This window comes from Theobroma umbraticum, unplaced genomic scaffold (genome assembly GCF_002168275.2).
Source record: "Theobroma umbraticum cultivar Fairchild unplaced genomic scaffold, ASM216827v3 scaffold_56.0, whole genome shotgun sequence".
NCBI lineage: Eukaryota > Viridiplantae > Streptophyta > Magnoliopsida > Malvales > Malvaceae > Theobroma > Theobroma umbraticum.
Genome location: NW_018397256.1, coordinates 3,861,821 through 3,884,390, shown reverse-complemented (window position 1 = coordinate 3,884,390; position 22,570 = coordinate 3,861,821). Strand labels below are relative to the sequence as shown.

The 22,570-nt window shown below is 32.1% G+C and overlaps 1 protein-coding gene across 1 annotated transcript; it reads left to right on the top strand.

The window, feature by feature from the left end:
* The first annotated feature begins 12,334 nt into the window (after positions 1 to 12,334).
* On the top strand, positions 12,335 to 18,937 carry LOC110410479 (plasma membrane ATPase 4). The gene is made up of 16 exons (XM_021420195.2): positions 12,335 to 12,646; positions 14,067 to 14,186; positions 14,306 to 14,542; positions 14,825 to 15,586; positions 15,707 to 15,829; positions 15,931 to 16,035; positions 16,127 to 16,271; positions 16,371 to 16,535; positions 16,650 to 16,888; positions 16,994 to 17,026; positions 17,121 to 17,202; positions 17,320 to 17,480; positions 17,580 to 17,753; positions 17,843 to 18,025; positions 18,113 to 18,294; positions 18,455 to 18,937. Exons 1-16 carry the CDS (start codon positions 12,590 to 12,592, stop codon positions 18,549 to 18,551), a joined length of 2,865 nt encoding a protein of 954 aa, XP_021275870.1. The 5' UTR covers positions 12,335 to 12,589; the 3' UTR covers positions 18,552 to 18,937.
* The last annotated feature ends 3,633 nt before the right edge of the window (positions 18,938 to 22,570 follow it).

The following is a 22,570-nucleotide window of genomic DNA, read 5'->3' as shown; positions in this document are numbered from 1 at the left end:
GGAAAGTGAGAAAAGGTCAGCTATAATCATACATTATTTTTCTTAGTAGAAAGACAAACATCTTGTAGGATTACAAAAAAGAAAAGAGAAAGAGCACCATTAACGGCACGCCCTTTCTCTTTCAAACTCCATTATTTTTCCTTTTTTAAAATATATGTATTTATGTTAGTCAAAATGATAATTATTAATTAAAGATTTAATTAAGAAGCGTCTCTTCGAGTTTGTCAAATAATGATCAATTTACTGGTCTCACCAACCCAATGACAGCATAGTTGTTTGACAAATAATTTACTATGTCAGTCAAACAAATGCTTTATAGTTGCCATTCTTATTTTCTCAACTCTTTTGTTTTTTCTAACAAAATTTTCGCATGTGGTTTCAACTTTCCAATTGGTGGGCTCTTTTCTTCCTCGCGTTTTTGCATTACATTAAATGATTGATCAAATTGCAACTTTCTTGTTCTTTAGTCATAAAGGCAACATAGGATAGAAGTGAGTAACTGTTGATAATCCAAGGAGAATGAAGGTGATTTTAGAAACAAAAATGATTGTAATTAATAGATATTATCATCTCTTGAATTTGGTGAAAATAATAATACTTTAAACTGTTCTTGATAATTAATTCAAATAATTTCAGAGGGCTTTTTATTAATTCTTGTAAATTGTGGGTATCTTTATCAAAACAGTAAGAGTAGAACAGAACAGGAAAGCATTTCCCGTTAGAATATGTATAATCAAATTATATATGAATCAAATCTCTTAAGTTATTATTATCTTTTACTCAATTTCAGTTATAGCATGTGATAATGATTTTTAATTAGCTCATCTGGTGTTATTCTCCAAGCCAAAAGACGAGACAAATTTGTACACGAGGCAAGTAGATTATATAAATATCATTATGTACCAATTGGGGAAGTGGGGGGGCGGCGCTAGCCTAGATAAGATCTGTCTAGTTTTGGACTAAATAAAAAGGAGTGGCGTGTCTGCAAATGACTGCTTTTGCACAATAGAGGATTCTGCGTTACTTTGTGGTAATTAAACGTGAGGAAACGTAAAACTGCCACAAAGAGAGTTACACCTACCCTAATTAGTCTCCATCGCTTACGTTGTTACATCAAATAAAACGTGTCCAACATAAGTGCTCATTTCATCATTACGTACAAGGCACGATCAACTCTACCATTACCTAATAATAACATAATACATACATACATACATACATATGTATGTATATTCAAAGTTTTAATCAAATATTTATTCGGGACCTTTCTCTCTCTCTCTTTATTCTTTTTACCTCTTATAAGTAGCACCTGTGCATGATGCAAAGCATCCTTCAAGAATGCTTACTTCCATTTCCTAACACTGATGTCAGTTGCCAGAGTAGGATATTAAGTTATATTTTATTTTAATTGTTTGATAAATTTATTTATTTCTTAATATTTGACTCTTGAGGTATATAATACGAGCTAATTTTCTTTTATCTCATTTTGTTCATCTGTGATTCCAACTTGACACTTCCAAATTCAACTTTGCGATATTAATCTCGTTTAGGAATGGATAATCTACATTTTACATTCTTGATCTCTTTGGCTTATGATTTCTACATTATCATTATCCAATTGGGGATTAAGCTATGATTAAACCCAACAACTTATAAAATTTAATTTGACAAATTTTTATTGCAGAACAATAGAGAAAACAAGACATATATATATATATATTCATATTAAATTAGCATAAAGAAAGAAAAATAATTACAAATGAAATAAAAATCTGTAGGTTTTTCTTTCTTTATTTTCTTTCTCAAATTATTACTTACTCTGAATGATAATTTGCGAGGCTTGAGTGATATGATATCGAAATTTCTTGATAATTAATTATCACAAACTTTAGTTTATGATAATCATTACTCAGAGATTAGGATTTAAACTGTCGTTAACACCTTTCCTATACTTTGATTAACCAGATGCTTATACATGATCACTAATAAATAATGACAAATTCCAATCTTTATAGGGACCTCAAGGAGAAGAGAAATTGTTAAATAAGCCATATCTTTAATTTTTATATGGCGAAACTGAAAATTAAAATGCATATTATAGAAAATTTAAACTATTTTATTTCTTTTGGATTTGATTCATATAAATTCTCAAATTTCATATTTCTGAATATGTGGGTTCTTAGCCATCAAACAAGAGAATAAACTGAAGAAACTTATACCAAATCGGGAAGAAAAAGTTTTCAGCTTTCTTGTCAAGCTCTTTGATGTTTGCCATTTTCTTTCTTTTATTGGAAAAGAGATGATTAATATTATTTTCTTGGTTAATGCTAGTACAAATAAAAAAGTAAGGAGCTTTGGAAGCATATCACTCGTTACAATCAACCATCATAAAGAGTTTATGTCAATTTAGGCTCTATTCTTTTATTACATTTAAATAAGTCATTGAAGTTTTATTTTGAATTATATAAGCCCCTCACACTCATCATTGATTAACTTTGGTTAGGCAACAGTACAATCAACAAATTTTTATATTATATCATCGCATGTTAGCATGTCATCTTAATGATGTTAATATTACGTGATAAATGATGTGGCATCAAAAATTGTTAATTAAGAATTAAAATTTTTTCTTTTTTATTCATCCAAATATTTAAAAATTATTAGTTAGGGATTTGAAACAAAAAATTAAAAAAAAAACTAATTGCTTTAAATTTATTACCACTATTTCTGAACTAATTATCATCCTTCTAATTGAAGTCATCCTTCCAAAAAACCTTTCATTTTCTTTAATATTCCCTAAACCCAACGTACCTCATAGCTAAAATGTCCTCTCATTGTTTGCAATTTCTATTCCTCTTCTAAAAATCATTTTTTGGATAATCTTGAATTTTCAAAATCTATGAAAGATGTGGAAAGAAAATTTATTATTGTTTATAAATCATATTTTTTCTCTTACAGATTTTAGGGAAGAAAAGGATATCAAATTTCTTTACAAATTTTAAGGATACTTTCTTTTATAGATCAACATTACGTATCTTTACCAATTTTAGTATTATAAATATTGTTTATCCTACGTTAACTTTTTCTACTTCTAGGTATTTTCGGATTTCTCTACATAAATTTCAGTCAAGCAGCGATGACCTTAATCAAATTAAAAAGGTTGAATTAATTTTTTTTTGTTAGGAAGGATGGATGGTAATTAGTTTGAAATAATTAGTTTTTTTATAATTTTTTATTTCAAACGCTTAATTAATAATTTTTAAACATTTTAAAAGAAAAAAACTAAATTCTAAATCATCAATTTTTTATATCACGTCGTCTGCTACGTAACCGATCATCAAGATGACATCTTAACATGTCACGTAGTAAATGATGTGACATAAAAATTACTAACTGTATCACTGATTAACGAAAGTTAGTCAATTGTTAGTGAGAGAGATTTATTTGATCCAAAATAAAAGTTTAAAAACTTATTTGAACGTAATAAGAAGATAAGGGTTAAGTTGATTTTCTTGATATAATTCAAGAGTTTATTTAAGTATTTAGTAAAGAAAGAAAAGAGTAAATTTAAAATTGTTTTTTAAATTAAAACGGAAAGAATGAGTAGTATTGGCAAATGAATGATAGTTATAACACGCGTTGGCATGTGGTTGGACTATAGTATGTCCGGTAAGCGTGAGGCACAGAGCTGAGTACAGCCAACGCTTTCCGTAAGGGTCCCCGAGATTGTTGGCGCACCACTTGGAAGGAAGAGTTAACCGCCACACTGCTCATTGGCACATGCCCGAATAACACGGGGTTTTTTATTCTACTTTTTCCCCATTCTCATTGCATCTGCCCTTACTTTTTATTAATCGCTGCTATTTGGAATATCTCAACAGACATGAACTTGCAAGTAAGCATCATTTTAATTAATGTTTCTTTACAAAATTTTGCATCATTTTATATTCAATTTCACATTTTCCACATTCAAATTTAAAAAAAAAACAATAATCACATATGAACATGTCAAAAAATCAGTATATGTGAAATATATAAATTTTAAATTTTATCAGTAAAAGAAACCTTTTATCTTATATATAATTGTGCAACATGATTCACGTGCAAAATACAATTGAACAAGATTACTTTAAAAAAATAATTTTTTGAATGTGAGAGTGTTTTAGTCATTTTATTGATTAAAATTAACAATGTAATCCTTCTGAAAATGAAACTTTAGGTAAAATATTTTTTGATGATAACTTAAATCTATCTCTAAGAAGATGTTCATTTATCACTTTATTATAATATATAATCTAATTTATTACTATTAGATTTAGATGTGCATTGAAATTTTATCCTCTCTATATTTGTTTTCACTGACTTTAGTATTATTAATATATATATATATATATGCTTTTGGCCAAAAAAATAAAAAAAAATTCTGCTTTAATTTATTAAGAATAATTAATAGGAACTTCTCGAGGAGAGAGTTGCATTCCCTGAGGAGTAATAAATTCCAAGGGGGTTTTTTCATACTATATTTTAATAGACAAAACAAAAAATGAGTAAGATAAAAAAAGGCCAACTGAAGGGAACAATTAACCAACTTTTGGAGTGAGGGCAGGGCATGTGCTGCTTGCTCCTGATTTAACTACACCATTTCTATTGTCTTTGGACTACCCAATCAGTAGTAATTCAGTACTTGATAACAAAACTTTAATCCATTCAGATATACAATATTGGTTTTTTCTGATATTTTTTATTTTAAAAATAGATAAATTTTTCAATCTTTTCAGATTAACACAACATGTACGGTATTAGGATATATATTCGACCGGCAATAGGATTTCAAACCAAACCCATCATTGTCTGATTAATCTCTTTTTGGTTAATCCTTTTGTTTTCATTTAACCAATGTCAAGGGGAGAGGGTATACGTACCCTTCATTTTTACATGTTCAAAGGACTAAAAATGGTTTTCATGTTTTTTTTTAAGGGAAAATAATAAGGAAAATAGATTTAAACTTTTAAGGGAAATAATAGGGAAATAATGTTTACATGGGTAGCAAAGGGTACCCCTGCCACACTCTTGAAGATATAACTTTTATACTTTTCATTTTTTTTTTATCAAGTTATGTTGTAACGGATCTCATATTGGTAACAGGTGAGACTAGTTTTGAATTTATAAATGTGAACTCATAATATAATAATTAAGCTTTCTTAATTTGTGAATGAGTAAAGTACATTTAAATATTGTTTTGGAGACTTGAAATTATTTATTCAAAACGTAATCGACTTCACCTTTTATTGGATTAGGATAAAGTTCTAAGGTCTGAATTCTTTTAACTTCCCTCTTTCTTACTCTAAAGAAAGGGAGAAAAGGGAAAAACTAACACGGTTACTTCATTATATATAAACTAACATTGGAAGTATCAGAATGTTAATGTCAGAATGTTCATGTCAAATACCTCTGTCTTTGTAATTAATATATAAGGATTATGCTTTAAATTACCAGCTTGACCCAAAATTGCACTCCAGGTCACCCACATGGATTGTTAAAATGTCTTTAAACAATCTGTTTTTTGACCAAAACCTGTGCTACTATCTCTTTTGGCTAGGAGTAGGACATGTTGGCATGCAATATTATTTCATCTAAGATCCCAACACATAAGTTTTCATCCCAAGACTAGGGCCAAAATATAGACACAAGTCCACGTTTTCTTTGTAGAAAAATTATCTTATACATAGATAATGAAGTATTTAATTTCACAAACATATTTGACTAATTACTAACACATTGCATTAAACTTTGTGGATCAACAGACAAATGTGATAACATTGAAATCTCACGTATCACTATAATGTCATACTGCATGATTTTGATGAGAATAATTAACCAATATGTAAAATAATAACAATTTTTTTGGATAATTTTGTATAAATAACATATTGTAATGTAATAGCCTAATAACAGCGGTGTGTGGATCCTTTTTTTCTGACCTTTTTGACTATTATAATCCCTCAAAGAAGAAGTGTCTAAAGTGAAATTTGCTTTCTATCTCCAACTTAGAGCTGCAAAAAAAAAAAAACTCATATTTTATGATAAATTAACTATAGGATTAATATAGTCCTCAATCATATGATGTATGCAATAGCTCCAAGTAGCTACAGAAGAAGACTTTCCCCTGGAGGCAGCGGAATTTCTATAGATTAATGCTTAATAACGCCTCTTAAAACAGGCAATGAAGTCAAATGCCTAATAAATTTGGTTACGTTATTGCCTGGTGACTACATCTTCTCCTGCCCTTTATATATTATAAATCCCAAGTTGGGGTTCATAATTCTTGTAATTCAAATGAAACATCATTTTTTTGACTTTTAAAGATATATATATTTGTTATTCTCAACACCAATTAGCCAACAGCAAGTGCGATTGCAAGCTCACAAGCCACGCAAGGTCAAGGGAAGATAATTGAGAGGAAATCAACAACATTATTTCCAATTTTGTTGCTAGGCAATTGAACATAAAACCTGGAGCAGTAGGTGGACAAAGAAAGAAAGAAAGAAAGAAAGAAATTGCTTAATATTCAAGGGAGTTTTTACTAGGGGAGTGAACCAACCAGTGGATGGGGGAATGGGGGGATTTCATTGCAGCTGCACCATTTTTTCAGGTTTTATATATTGTGCAGCTCACAGTGGACTTGAACCTTTTAAAAAGGGCAAAATGCTATATATTTCCTTATTTCTTATTGCTGATAGGTCTCTGTGTATTAATTTGCTGCATGTGGATCACACAATCATAGTTTAAACAAGAACTTAAAATAATTACAAAAGAAACAAAAGTGTCCGGAATACATAGTTCGTCTTCCATGATTGATGTGCTTATACTTTACCACGTAAAATGTTCGGTATCTACTTTTTTCTTTGGCCCATATATTTAGGAATTTATATATAAGTGTTCACTTCAAAAACGTATATAATAATTAAAAAACCTGTCCTTTTTTAGGTTGATTCCTCCTACAATGGAATAGCCAATGCCGAGGTTAGTGATTTATTATAACATAATAAATTTTTAATTATTTATATTATTTTTTTAATTTTTAGAAGCTCAATTATTTCAGCCTCCAAACCATTAACATTGCGTCATTTATAGATTAAAAAAAAACAAAAAGGTAATGGTTGAACTAAGCAACTTGGGTAGCATTTTCCCTTTTCAGTTAAATACAGTAAACTTTATATAATCTATTTCTGATGAGTCCTAAGTCAAGAGATATAATTCTCAATATAGCTGTTTATTTGGGTTATCAAAAGACAATTTAATAGAAGGTACAGTTGAGAGCATTGACAATGTCTGGGTATGCCTTCCTACAGCTGCTTGTATAGGCATCAGGCATGCTTATAGCCCTACAGGTTTAGGAAAAGACTTAACAATCAGAAAGAGTTTGGGTCAAAAAGAATAGACTCTTATTAAATTGAAAGGACAAATTTATGGAAGATTAGGTTACAAGGGACACTTGATGCTACCATTCATGAGGCAGATGATCCCCTTCATTGTTCTAAAGAGTTAAATGACACATGATATGTAATAGTTTATTATTTTACTAATAAAGAGCATCCTTATCTGGGGGAAGGTTCCAAAGTCGAAGTTAAAATATCTTCAAGTGACATTTCTTTGGAAAGATTTCGGGAATTGACAACTTGTTCGTATGGTCACATTCCAGCAAACTAATGGCACGAGCTTGAAAGCAAGGGGTATTTTCCCCCATTAGTTGTGAAAGGAGTTTTGTTTTGTTGAATTTAATTAATTTCCAACCAAGATGTCATTTTTTTCTCTTTGGGTCGTAATTACTTTGCTCTTTCTCCCTTTTGGATGATTACAGTGCTAAATGATGTCCCTAAATCGAGTGTTAATGTTTATTCGAGTGGATAATTTACAATTTTTTTTTGTTAAAAAGTGCCATTCAAGTCTAATTAGAATAGAAACAATGGATATGATAATTGGAATTTAATTATAGTGCTATTGCTTTAGTAAACCACAATAATAGCTATAAGAAATCAAATCAAATCGAAAAGAAAAGTACGTACATGGAAATTAATTGCATTAAGCTATGCTTCTTCCCTTTCCTCAGCATCATCCAATAGGCTGTTTATGTTTACTTGAACAATTTTTTTTTTGGGGATTTTCTAGTAAAAACCTGTATACTCATGATGCCAGATTCTACTTAAAATAATTTAAATAAAACTTTTAAGTCAATATATATGTGTGTATAGTACACAAACCAGTTGTTCCATAAGTTTTCTTCTTCTTTTTTTTTGAAAAAAAAAACCAATTATGCTCGCCTTTTCATTTTCAAAGCGTATCCTTTCAAAAAGTTGTGTAACTTCTATTCTTTATTATTTAAAAAAAAATGTTAATTAGACTAATTTTACTAAGCCTCGTATATCTATAAAAACTAAAAAACTAATTTTTTTTACATAATTACATTATTCTTTCATTTAAATTTATTATTGTTTATTAAAGAGCTTCATTTTATTTTTATTCTACCCCTAGGAGGTAAGGAATTATATATGTTTCGGCATAATACTCAAAAATGCTCTTAAATTATTTTTTAAAAAATCAAATAAACCCTTATTCTTTTATTACATTCAATTAACTCTTTATGCTTTTATTTTAAATTTACTAAACTTTTAAAACTAACACTTGATTAACACTTGTTAGTAAGAATATCACTTATCATTTTATATTATGTGACGTGTTTACATGTAATAATTGATGATAATATAGCGTGTTGATATGAACATATGACATTTTTCATCTTACATGTCAACGTCATATTAACTCCATGTGAGCATAAAAAATGACAAGCAAAATTTTAACTAAAACAAGTAGTTAACTTTTAATTATAAAAATTTATTTGACTTAAAATAAAAGTATATGAACTTAATTAAATGAAATGAAAAAAAATTACTTAAATTTTCTTAAATAATTTATAAATTTTTTCAAACATTATATCATAACTTTTTGTACCAAATCATATATCTGAAATCTAGATAACTTTAGTGTCAATTTTTTTATTTTAAGAGTTAAGTATTTAAGAAGCAATTGATATAAATTTAAAAATATTTAAAACATATGAACTTATATATTTAAAGAAGCTTGATTACTTTGTTAAGTCAATTTTAAGTTTGAAACAGGCATGCATAAAGTTTGATTGAACTCAAGTTTACTATTACAACATTCCAAAAGTACATTTTTTTAATATCTAATATTTTAAAGTTTTTATATTTGAAATTAATCTTTCATATTTTAAAAAAACTTTGACATCAAAATTAAAATGATCCCTTCCTTTATAAAAATAAAAATAGAACAATATGATACGAATTTGGTTGATTTGTATTGAATGTAAAGGGTATATATACAAGATACGAGAAATTTTGTTAAGCTTTTCTAAACTTTAAATTTAAATTATTTATATACAAGAAATCAGTTTTATGTCATCCCCTTATACACTTCCTCCTATGTATATAAAAAAAAATCTAATAAAATTTATCATTTTTTTTCCAACAATATTTATGCCATGTTCAATTTTGTGAAATTTAGCTGCTGATGCCTTATTTCAATGGTAATGAAGAGGTCTTGAATGCTTATGTCTAGATTGAAGGTCCATCGTATGAGAGTTTAGTTCCACCCTATCTTGCTTTTGTTTGGTTTTTTTTTTATTTGTTCGTTTATTTTATTTTAATTCAATGGATGTACTATATGATATATATGGAGAATTGTTTGATTATGATTTTAATTTCTATATATAATCTCATAAAAATGTAAAGTTTAAAATTAAATGAAATAAGATAAACTGTTTCAATATTTTTTTTTAAAAAAAAAGTCTTTCTCCCAATATTTTCAATAATCAAATATAGAGCCTTCTAAATATATAAAAAGAGTTAAATGAAAATAATCCAAATGGCTTTTGAACTGTAATTGGGATATCGCCAAAGTTACTATGGCTTCCAAAAAGGATTCAATTTCTTATCCTCTTTAAATTCTTCAATATCAACTTGCATGATGGATCAGAAATTGATAGAAGGATAAGATGATAAAGGAAAACAAGAAAAGCCAGTGGGCGTAAAAGGATTTTGCTTTTTCTTTCTTTTTTTTTTAATTTTAAAAAAAAGAAAATTAAAGTTAAAATCTCGAGCAATTCGATGCTGATTCGATCAATAAAGAAGTGGAGGTAGGGACCACTAATACAAGGTGTCAAATTAGAGCTACGAAAAATTTTAAAACAGAAGAATATATGCTTTTCTAATTCCTACTATAAGTCCATAACTATACTACATACATTTTATTAAAAAGTATCCTAAGAGTTGAATTAACTTTTAAGGGAATCGAATCGTTCTTTCGCATTGACCGACCGAACTGATATATATATATATATATATATATATATTTATTTATTTATTAAAAATAAATAATGTTTAAGGTAAATTTTGAATATAAATTATGAAAATGATGAAATTAAAAGATCACCCCAAAGAATTATCTTTTTTCAAATTACTAAAAATCTTTGCATGTAATGGAGAAAAAACCTTTGTGCATATATATATATATATATCATTTTTTGTTTTTGATAATCCTTTTTATTTGTTTATTTTTTCGAAAAGAAAAGAAGTGTTTCGTTTGGGGGTATGAGACTGGCTATCTATTATTAGGGGACCCCACCCAAAAAAAAAGTCAATCTCTCCGATATAAATAAAACATTATCTTTTATTTATTTCCTGTTTCCTTTTTCTTTATAAATTCTGTAGTTATATCTTTTCCATGTGCCACCGCCTACCGGTCTCTTTTACTTCAGCACGCCATGGCATGTCTCCACACATTACATAACTACATGCATAACATTAAATATATACATATATATACACACATAAACACTATAAATGGGAATTAATAGTAATCATTAATATCAGCATTATACATACATAATACTCATTACATCATTATAAATATAAATTTTGACTATGATAACTGAATATACATGCGTACATACACACATATATTAATTAATAAATATTAATTTGGGTAAGTACTTGATCAAAACTTGTGATTATAGTATAAAGTTAATGTTTAGTATTCAGTCATATGTACCTAATTCCACAAATCAATTTCCTTAAAAGAAAAATTCTACAGGTCAGACTTTTGATGAAAGATACAATGAATGGAGAATATATTAATTATAAAATCTCTAGGTTCAATCTAAATTGGCAAGTACAATATGAAACTTGTATCAATTTTTAGTGTTTACACACTGCATTATAATGGTTTTTAATTATAGGGAGAGATCTACATATGTAGCATCAAAAGATCAAGAGAGAAAGAACAAAATGGTAGGTACAGCCAATTCAATAGGACAAATTGTCAAACGCATGGAAAAGATAGCTTTCAATTTGTTTTCTTTTTTTTTTTTTTATAAAATCATGTAATATATACTCATATGGTAAACTATACTCGTAATAAACATTTAATTATATAAACAAAGATGTTAGTGAATTTCTTTGTGACCCATAAATTCCTTCTAGTTATAAATCTTGCTATTTCTAATATTAGAATTAAATTATATCCTGGTATATTCATTGAGGGAAAGAAAAAGCTCATGTCTTTAATTTCTTTGCTAGTGACAAGGGAGATACCTAATAAAAAGTTAAAAATATTTAAATTAAAATATCACTAGTAGTGAGAGATGTTAAAAATTGATGAATCTTTGGAGTCAGACTAAACACAAAAAATATAAATAACCATAAAGTAGCAATTAATTATCATAGGGGACCATTTCTAAGTGCTCACACCATTAGTTTCACTAAATCCTTCTTTAACACATTAGTAGTAAGCTTAACCAATTATATTATGACACGTAATTAAGTTATTTTTATCAACAAGTAAAATTTAATAACATGTCATAGTTTGAATGGCTGATAATAAAGTTTTTACCATAAATATTGTCTCAGATGAAATTTTTATAATATAACTATAATCACACATATTATATGTTTGGTTTGGAAATTATTTTACGCAAGGTTTTGAAAGGTATAATCCAGGTAAATTAGTTGCACGATGCCTGTAGTGGAATGGGTATAACATAAATAAATGTCAGGCGGAGGCATGATTCTACGAATGATGATGATGATGATGTATTGTTGAACCGCCAACTCAGCGGTAAGAAGAGAGACAGATGAAGCGAAATAGTGAAAGCAAAGGCCAGGGGTCAGGGGTCCCACAGAAGGAAGGAGACGGGGAGGGGTTAAGCGGCGTGGGGGAGGGCCTTATGTTATGTTTTATGAGGCTCTTCGTCCCCAGTTTGAGAGCTATATAAAAAGCGAGGCTTCCAGCCTTCCTGCAGAGGAAAAAAAGCCAGGGAAAAGCCTCAAAAATTTCTCTCTGTTAGCATCCCCAACCCAACCCATTTCGTTTTCTTTTTTCTTCTGTTTATTGGGATATTGAAAATCTCACTCATCTCTCCCTTCATTGATTTCATAATTGTAGGAGATTTTGGTCTTGTTTTTACTTTGCTTTTGAGTACCCTCTCTTGCTGGTGGCTGTGCAAAAACAAAACATGGGTGGTGACAAAGGTATCAGCCTTGATGAGATCAAGAACGAGACAGTTGATCTGGTATTCATCTATTTCTATTCCTCCCCTTTCATTTCTTTACTTGCATGTTTGTTTCTTCCTGACAAACATATTTTGGGTTCCTCTCAGTTTTCAAAATCTCTCGTCTTTTGATTTGTTATCTGTAAAATGAGATCTATAGGGGGCCTGCTTTTTGAGTCCATGTAGTGTTGTTCTCTGTTTCTTTTCATCTCTTTTTTTGGTTTCTTTGTGCTTCCCCCCACACTTTCCTTTCACTGTAGCTTAGATCAGTTACGAATGGGAGAGTAAGGGAATTTCCTAGTCATTTCCCAAGAAAAGTTTTTGACTTTGCCATTCTGATATTGAAAGAAAGAACTTTTACCCCCTTCCTTCTCTCTCTAACTCCATATCAGTAGTCAAAGGGCTCTAGGCGCCCTCCAATTGTCATATTGTTTCACAAAATTTCAACCCTTTAATCAAGGTGACTAATCCAAGAGTACCAACCGTTGTTAGATTGAAAGTATGAAAGTCGAGGCAAAGCATGTAGTGAAGCAGAGAGGAGTGGCCTTTCCACCCATGTGAGACAGGCATTAAAAAATACTAACAAATCTGAGAGGGGGAGCCAACATGTGAAAAAGAAAAGAGGGACGTGACAGAGTTGGCTACGCTGCGTTTTAATCTATTTTATGTATGTGTGTTTTGTTGCTCGAGTGGTCTGCTTGTTTTTGTCAGTTCGGGAGTTTTTAGGTACTTTTGCCGTGGTACTTTTTGGGGTCTTGGCTTTTTCTCTCTTTAGAAATAGAATTGCCCTTTGTTTTTTCTTCCTTCTTTCAATTCCACCTGCCCCTTTCTCTTGGATTCATCAAATCTTCCCATTTCTTTATTATTTTGTTAAATGTTCTTCTCTCCAAGTTGTAATTGTAAACCAAAATTACCTCACAATCAGTTTTAAAATTTTTTTAATACGTTGTTTTATTTAAATTTTATGCAATCTTTTTGATACACTGCAATTAGAATGCAGAGTGGATGGCACGGACCAATCACGTGGGGAAAAAGTGCACCCACCACCTGACAAGGCGCTTTTTGATCTTGTCACGGCTTGGGTCAACGCTTTTATTTCCATCGGGCTAGCATCCCTAGGCCCCCGAGTCATTCCCCAATGAGTCACGAGTCCACTCGGTCCTCCTCACCTCAATTAAAGTAAAAAAAAAAAGTTTGGATTTTGACTCGCAATCCTAGGAAAAATTTTTAACTGCCATGGAAAGTCTTACGTTAAATTCATCCAAATTAGTAATCTTAGATTCTGGATGATATGAAATTAAAGTTTTCAAAGGTGAAAATTGAATTTGTTTATGGCTATTGACGACCCCTCTTTAGAATAAAGATTGAAGTCTTTTAAGATTGGAATCAAGCACCCGCCAATCACTTGCTGACAATTTGATGGTAATTACTTGGTTTACAGGAAAAAATCCCGATCGAGGAAGTGTTTGAGCAGCTGAAATGTACCAGAGAAGGATTGTCTGCGGACGAGGGAGCCAACAGGCTGCAGATTTTTGGACCCAACAAGCTAGAAGAGAAAAAGGTCTTACTATGATGCTTACGATATATAGTGGCCCATTAATACATATGTTGACAATAAATTGCTTCAAGACCTACTATTGGTTGCTTATAATTTGGAATGGTATTTTTTTTAAATGACAGGAAAGCAAAATTCTCAAGTTTTTGGGGTTCATGTGGAATCCCCTCTCATGGGTCATGGAATCTGCTGCCATCATGGCCATTGCTTTGGCTAACGGTGGTGGGAAGCCCCCAGACTGGCAAGACTTTGTTGGTATTGTTTGTTTGTTGGTCATTAACTCTACCATCAGTTTCATTGAAGAAAACAATGCTGGCAATGCTGCTGCTGCTCTTATGGCTGGTCTTGCTCCAAAAACCAAGGTAACAACCAAGATTTCTTAGTACAAGTTTTATGGAGGAGTCCAATCACTAAAATACAACTGAAAAAAGGCCAGTGCTTATGTAAGAATTAGCCAAAAAAGATTCTAGATGACATAAACCTGTTACATATACTTGCGCACATGGGATGAACTGATGGCTAGTTATGTCCAAGACATATGTTAGTAAGTTTGATGGCTAAGAGTTATTTTAGTAATTTGAAGGTTTATTTTAGTTTTGAATATAATGAAATTGGTCGTGAATTTATATGGTGGCAAAATATAGGTGCTTAGAGATGGCAAGTGGAGTGAGCAAGAAGCAGCAATTCTGGTTCCAGGAGACATCATTAGCATTAAATTGGGAGATATTATCCCTGCTGATGCCCGTCTTCTTGAAGGTGATCCGTTGAAGGTTGATCAATCTGCCCTAACAGGAGAATCACTTCCTGTAACCAAGAATCCCGGGGATGAAGTCTTCTCTGGTTCAACTTGTAAACAAGGTGAAATTGAGGCGGTTGTTATTGCTACTGGTGTTCATACCTTCTTTGGGAAGGCTGCACATCTTGTGGATAGCACTAACCAAGTAGGACACTTCCAAAAGGTGCTCACAGCAATTGGAAACTTCTGTATTTGTTCCATTGCCATCGGTATGTTGGTTGAGATCATAGTCATGTATCCAATTCAGCACCGCAAGTACAGGGATGGAATTGACAATCTCTTAGTTCTCTTGATTGGTGGTATTCCCATTGCTATGCCCACTGTTTTGTCTGTGACCATGGCCATTGGATCTCACAGGCTGTCTCAGCAGGGTGCCATCACCAAGCGTATGACCGCCATTGAAGAAATGGCTGGTATGGATGTCCTTTGTAGTGATAAGACCGGAACATTGACACTCAACAAGCTGAGTGTTGATAAAAACTTGGTTGAGGTGTTTGTAAAAGATGTGGATAAAGAGCACGTTGTTTTACTTGCTGCTCGGGCCTCTAGAACTGAAAATCAAGATGCCATTGATGCTGCCATTGTTGGAATGCTTGCTGACCCTAAGGAGGTATAGCCATTTCTTCCTTCTTCTTCTTCTTCTTCTTCTTCTGCTTCTTATTAAAGGGCTAAAATGAAGTGGAAAACGGCTATTAGATTAGTATTTATGTTCAATATGTTGTTCATACAGGCAAGAGCTGGTATTAGAGAGGTGCACTTCTTCCCTTTTAATCCGGTGGACAAGAGAACTGCTTTGACTTACATTGATTCCAATGGCAACTGGCACCGAGCAAGCAAGGGTGCTCCCGAACAGGTAACCTTGTTATTACCATTTGCTGCTGGTATGAGGATTGCATTAATATGGGAAATCTTATGGGGCTTTCTGTGTCCTAATTATTTCATATCTTTTGACAGATCTTGAAACTTTGCAATGCAAGAGAAGATCTTAAGAAAAAGGTTCATTCTATCATTGATAAGTTTGCTGAACGTGGGCTTCGGTCATTAGCGGTTTCCAGACAGGTTTTTCTAGAAAAAATGATTTTTTATATCACTTTTCTGTTATTTCAATATTGAAAAGTTCCCTTACCTTTTCTCATTTGCTGTCTTCCAGCAAGTGCCGGAGAAAACAAAAGAAAGTGCTGGTACCCCATGGCAATTTGTAGGTTTGTTGCCTCTGTTTGATCCTCCTAGACATGACAGTGCAGAAACTATTCGAAGAGCTCTTAATCTTGGTGTGAATGTCAAGATGATCACTGGTAATTGAATTCTTCTTTGAGTTCATCTGTTGACATTCCATCTCTAGTACTTCAGTCTTAGAGGCAATTGCTTGCTTATACTTTTGTGTTTCTGTCCAGGTGATCAACTTGCAATCGCAAAGGAGACAGGCCGCAGACTTGGAATGGGAACAAACATGTATCCATCTGCTTCCTTGCTAGGTCAAGACAAGGATGCAAGCATAGCTGCCCTTCCTGTGGAAGAGTTGATTGAGAAGGCAGATGGGTTTGCTGGCGTGTTTCCAGGTAACTGATTTTGCTCCCTGCTTATTCATGAACAAGAAATTCTTCTTTTTTTTTCTTTAATTATTATTGTGGTCTGGGATAACGTATCGCCGAGTTATTGCATTCACTTTACAGAGCACAAATATGAAATTGTGAGGAAGCTGCAGGAGAGGAAGCACATTTGTGGAATGACTGGAGATGGTGTTAATGATGCTCCTGCTTTAAAGAAGGCAGATATTGGTATCGCTGTGGCTGATGCTACAGATGCCGCACGAAGTGCTTCAGACATTGTTCTCACAGAACCTGGACTGAGTGTTATTATCAGTGCAGTGTTAACTAGCAGAGCTATTTTCCAGAGGATGAAGAACTATACTGTAATTTTCTCTCCTCTTTAAACATATTCTGAAGATTTTTCAGCAAATTTGCAGTGCATGACTTTTCTTTTTTCTTTTTCTATGTTTTTGCTTTTTGTTTCACAGATCTATGCAGTCTCCATCACTATCCGTATTGTTGTAAGTATAGGACAAATGATTTTCATGTGAATTAATTATTAATATCTTTTTAACCTTGATTGATATATGTGCCCTTTTATTTCTGATTTTGCAGTTTGGGTTTTTGTTTATTGCTCTCATCTGGAAGTTTGATTTTTCTCCATTCATGGTTTTGATCATTGCCATTCTAAATGATGGTGAGATTTAATAAAGTGCATCATTACATAATTTTAACATGATTCATCTTGTTCTATTGTTATACTTAAGTGGCTTGAGGCAGAGTACTTACTTCAATCAATTTGAATATTACTCAGGAACAATTATGACAATCTCAAAGGACAGAGTAAAGCCATCTCCTTTGCCTGATAGCTGGAAACTGAAAGAGATTTTCGCCACCGGAATTGTACTTGGAGGCTATTTGGCATTGATGACTGTTATATTCTTCTGGGTTATGCATGATACTAAATTCTTTCCGGTAAGTGGTGCTAAAATTTACAGCATATACTTAGTGAAGGACTGAAAGTTCATGTTTGATATCTGTTTAGTCCCTAATATTTTCTACCTATGAATGCAGGACAAATTTGGTGTTAGATCTCTAAGGGGCAGTGATCATGAAATGATGGCTGCTCTATATTTACAAGTGAGCATTGTGAGCCAGGCTCTGATTTTTGTGACTAGATCACGTAGCTGGTCCTATGTTGAGCGTCCTGGGCTGCTATTGGTTACTGCCTTCATTATTGCACAGCTGGTAGGAGTTTGCCTTTTCCTTATATTTAATTTCGAGTGCACTAAAAATATGCATATTGCAATAAGCTAATCAATTCTGGTGTTTGTTAGGTTGCTACCCTGATTGCTGTATATGCTAACTGGGGATTTGCTAAGATTAAAGGAATTGGTTGGGGATGGGCTGGTGTTATATGGCTTTACAGTATTGTTTTCTATATTCCACTGGATCTAATGAAGTTTGCCATTCGTTACATCTTAAGTGGAAAAGCTTGGCTCAACTTACTAGAAAACAAGGTATACCTATCTTACATTAGATTACTTTTTCCAAAACTAAAACTTTGCATGCAGTTGTTTGGTTTACTAAACTGGTCCTGGTAACAGACTGCGTTCACCACCAAGAAAGATTATGGCAAGGAAGAGAGGGAAGCTCAATGGGCTCTTGCTCAAAGGACATTACATGGTCTTCAACCACCTGAAGCTACTAATCTCTTCAATGACAAGAGCAGCTATAGAGAGTTGTCTGAGATTGCTGAGCAGGCCAAGAGACGAGCAGAAGTTGCGAGGTACACATTCAGTTATCCTTCTTAAGTACTTACTAACTTCCACATGAAATATTTCTTTAAACAACTGGCAATAGCAAAAACTGTTCTTTTTTGTAAGTTAGATCTTTTGGCATAATTATAGTTTTAACAACAAACATATTTTTTCACTGTCTGCTTATAGGCTTCGAGAGCTTCTCACCCTCAAAGGTCACGTTGAGTCAGTGGTGAAGCTGAAGGGGCTGGACATTGATACAATCCAGCAGCATTATACTGTTTAGAAGTCAGAACAATGCTTGAAAGCAAAGGTTGCACCGTTGCAGTTTGATGACATATGCAGGTCATGAAGAGAAAGAGAACTAATTAGTTTAAACTTTCTAGATAGCGACATATCTGTGGTATAAGTTTCCTGCCCTGTTTACTTTGCCTTTCTTATGTAATTCAAGGCCAGAAGAAAAGGTTGTGTTTTGGTCATTTCTTGCTCCAATAAGGAGCCATGTAATGTTCCATGTTACACAGTTTCAAGCTGCAAATCTACTTTTCCCGTGGGTTTTCTATACTCTTTGAATTCTTGTGTACACTCTCTTCATTTTCCATTTGTGCTACTTGACTTCCTGGACCGGCAACCATCAAATGCCAAAAGAGAATATTGAGTTTGTTTATTTAATGAGATTAGGTTTATGGAATTGATATATGACTAGAGTTTTATCACCTAGCAATATCCTTGATAGGTTACAAAGATCACTCAACGGTACAGTGTATTCCAAGAGAAGATCTGTGAAAATGATAGGAATGACAATATTCACGGTGTTTAGATTTGCCATTAAAGGAAACAAACTCTTTCTGTCCAGTACTTGTTGGTTGCTTGTTAACATTGATGGATGCTAGCACTTTTTTTGCTTGGTGGTGACTTGTTTTCAGGTCGGAGTTTCTGTTGAATTTTGAAATCATCTGGAAAATAGTTTTTTGGTGCCAATGTGAAGTTCCTTTTGAATCCATCAACAGGCAAGTGACCTGCCTTGCTCAGTTAGCGGTCATACACTGACAGAAGTGAAGCTTTTGAGACTTAATGGCCTTGGCCGTGCTGCTCTCCTTATTCATTTTGTTCAAGTAGTTTAGGTTAATCAAATATCTGAAAGTGTCAGACTTTACGAGTTGTATAAATATCTTTTAATTATGAACTCGTACTGTCTTCTTCACACCATCCAACTTCTACTCGATGCACTCCTCTTGCATTTTACATTTTTTTAGCTTTCGTTAGACAACTTTCACATGGTATTAAAGCTCTACAAGGAATTAGCAGCCCCGTTCAAATGATGATATCAATTAATCATAAGTTACACTATTTTGGCTTTAATAATTTTTGATTTGATACTTACTTCTGTTTCCCTTCATATTTACGTATTATTTATGATCTTGTCCTCTTATTTTTATTCATTATTAAATACTAGAAAAATTTTCTAAACCTTCCCAATTCTTTGGGAAATTTTCTTCATTTCGAGAGTATTCAAAAAATTTATTTTTTGTAAAAGATCCGTTGATCATCGGAGTTTTATTTGATGTTTTATAAAAATGGATTTTGATTTTAAATTTTTTGTTTTTTTTTGTTTTGTATTTAGAGTTTAGGGTTTGAGGTTTAAGGTTTAGGGTCGAATTAATGTTTTGTGTTGGTCACTTCCTTGGAATAGAGATGTGACATAAATGGTAATTTCCCGACCTTATTACTATATGTTGGTGACATTGTGATAGCAATTCTTTACATAAGTTAGTTGATGTAGTGAAGAGTTATTTAAAATGTAATTTCAAATTGAAAGACTTGAAAACTCTTAAATATTTTATGAGTCTTGATATTTCAAGATCAAGTGCTGGAATTTTTGTTTGCCAACTCAAATATACACTTGATGTCTTGAATGGGTATGGTTTCTTATGTTCCGAATCTATTTCTACTCCCATTGATTACAATCACAAGTTGATTAAAGAAGATGGCAGTTCTGATATGGCTGATAGTAAAATATATAGGCAACTTATTGGCAAGTTGATTATCTTACATCTACACGTATTGGCATCATTTATTCTGTAAAAGTGTTGCCAGATTTTATGGATAAACCGGCTGCTCATCATTTGCAAGCTGCTCATCAAGTGTTGAGATATTTGAAAAATGCATTGGGATTAGGTATATTGTTTCTTTTACTTCTACTTTGCATTTGTGTCACATCCCAGTTTTAAAGACCGTGAACGATGCTAAAATCTATGTAGGTATGGCCCGCTAGGTCCAAGCAAGCCTCTTAATCAACATGCGTGGGCTAGTCATCCACCTTAACCATTCATACAATCGTATAATTTATTTTCATACATACATATGCGCCATCATACAGTTATGAAACTTCTCAACATAAGGTGTGGAAACGCTTTCATCCATTGTTTAACATATACCTCATATCAACATGTAAATGCACTCTTCGATGCTCACATAAGCTCTTGAGCCATCATGTAACTTATCTATATAAATCCATACAAGTATAATGCCAATTAATGGCTTCATAGACAAACAAGCTCAATAACATACAAACATAAATATAAAGACCAACTTGTTAGTGGAATATGACCTGACTCTTTAGGTTTCAAGTGGTTGCTAAATCACCTACCAAGAAAAAAAGCAAGATCTGGTCTCTGTGACAAGGTAGAAAGCTAATCGTTGATCTACAAAAAAAATGAGAAGCTAATGTGTGAGTTACAAAAACTCTGTAAATTAATACGGGAAGGGGACAAGCCAAGGGGAAGAGTTTTTGCACAAATTGTAACTTTAATGTAAACATGAATCTTCAGTAAACACACTTTTTTTATCAAATCCTTACAAAATTAAGTTGTTATGAACTAATCAATTTTCTTTGTGAAATCAATGTTTCATAAACATATAGTCTATAAAGAAAGGCTGGACATTTATGCAAAACCTTTAGGAAAAATAAAGAAACTGTACTATACTTGTAACATCTAATCTTCTCTAAGGTATAGTGATACTTAGCTATTAAACTCACCAATGAATGTTCTACTGTCAATTACATATATTACGGAAACTACTTTTCTATGGAATGCTCATATATTCAAGGTTTTTGTTAGGATTCAACCGTATAACAACACAAGATCAATCATTTAATACATAAATCAACCTTGTGTCTTAGAACTTAATCTATCTATCAATCTATCATAATTAATTTATAACTTAGAATCTCATCTATCAATCAACCTTTCATTCCAAACATAACAAACACTCATTAAAGATATACATCAATGACAATGGTAGTATGCACTGTAGATGAATGACATTCTAACCCATGTTTGGGCCTTATAATTAGGTGGTACCTTCGTTGCACCAATAGGCTATATATATAACATAGGATAACGGTATGGTATCCATTAATCTTGGACCTACTGTGAGTGGTATTTCGACCCAATTCATGGCTATATATAACTGTGTGTGGTATGACTCCCCACATCATGGCCTTCATAATCATATAGGATTTCACATATTCATACATGGCGTCATTAACATATTTCACTATAGTTCATACTCATAATATGCTTATCTCATCTGGCTATTTCACGTAATATTTCAAGCTTATACTATATATACATCATGTATATATATAACATGCTTATCACTAATTCATAAGGTGGGAAAGTTTACATCCACCCTAGCACATGCATAGCCATTACATCATCTAGTACATGGTACAACATCACATACTAACTCTTGCTTATACTATAACTGCTCAATTACATATGACATTCTTAGCTCTAAATACTGAAGTAGGGAAAACATACATCCACCATAAGGTTTATAAATTTATACTTAAAGCTCAATCACAAACATATCTTGTTGGGATCATTTTTGAAGTAAAACATTTGACAGGGTTTGTCCCTTTTGTTAAAAGCTAATACATAATAGAGATATTTATATACATATATAGATTCCAAAACTTCTTTGAAAGCATTTGGATATAAATATTTTTTTACTTAATCATTGAAGAGATAACATTAAAGTCATGTAATACAAATAATTCAATAAAACATGCTGTCGCTACATGCGACGTGAAAAATTTCAAAAATCACCACCAATCTTTTTTATTCAGGTGTGATTGGTCATTTATTAAATCAGTTCTATTTGATGAGATCGTAAATTGATTTTATATTTGTCTAAAAAACAATAATCTGGTCTGCGAGTTTTAGAGTTAGGTTTTGGAGTACGGTCATGCATGAGGAAAGATTAGCATCTTCATGATGTCCGTTCCACGAACAGTAC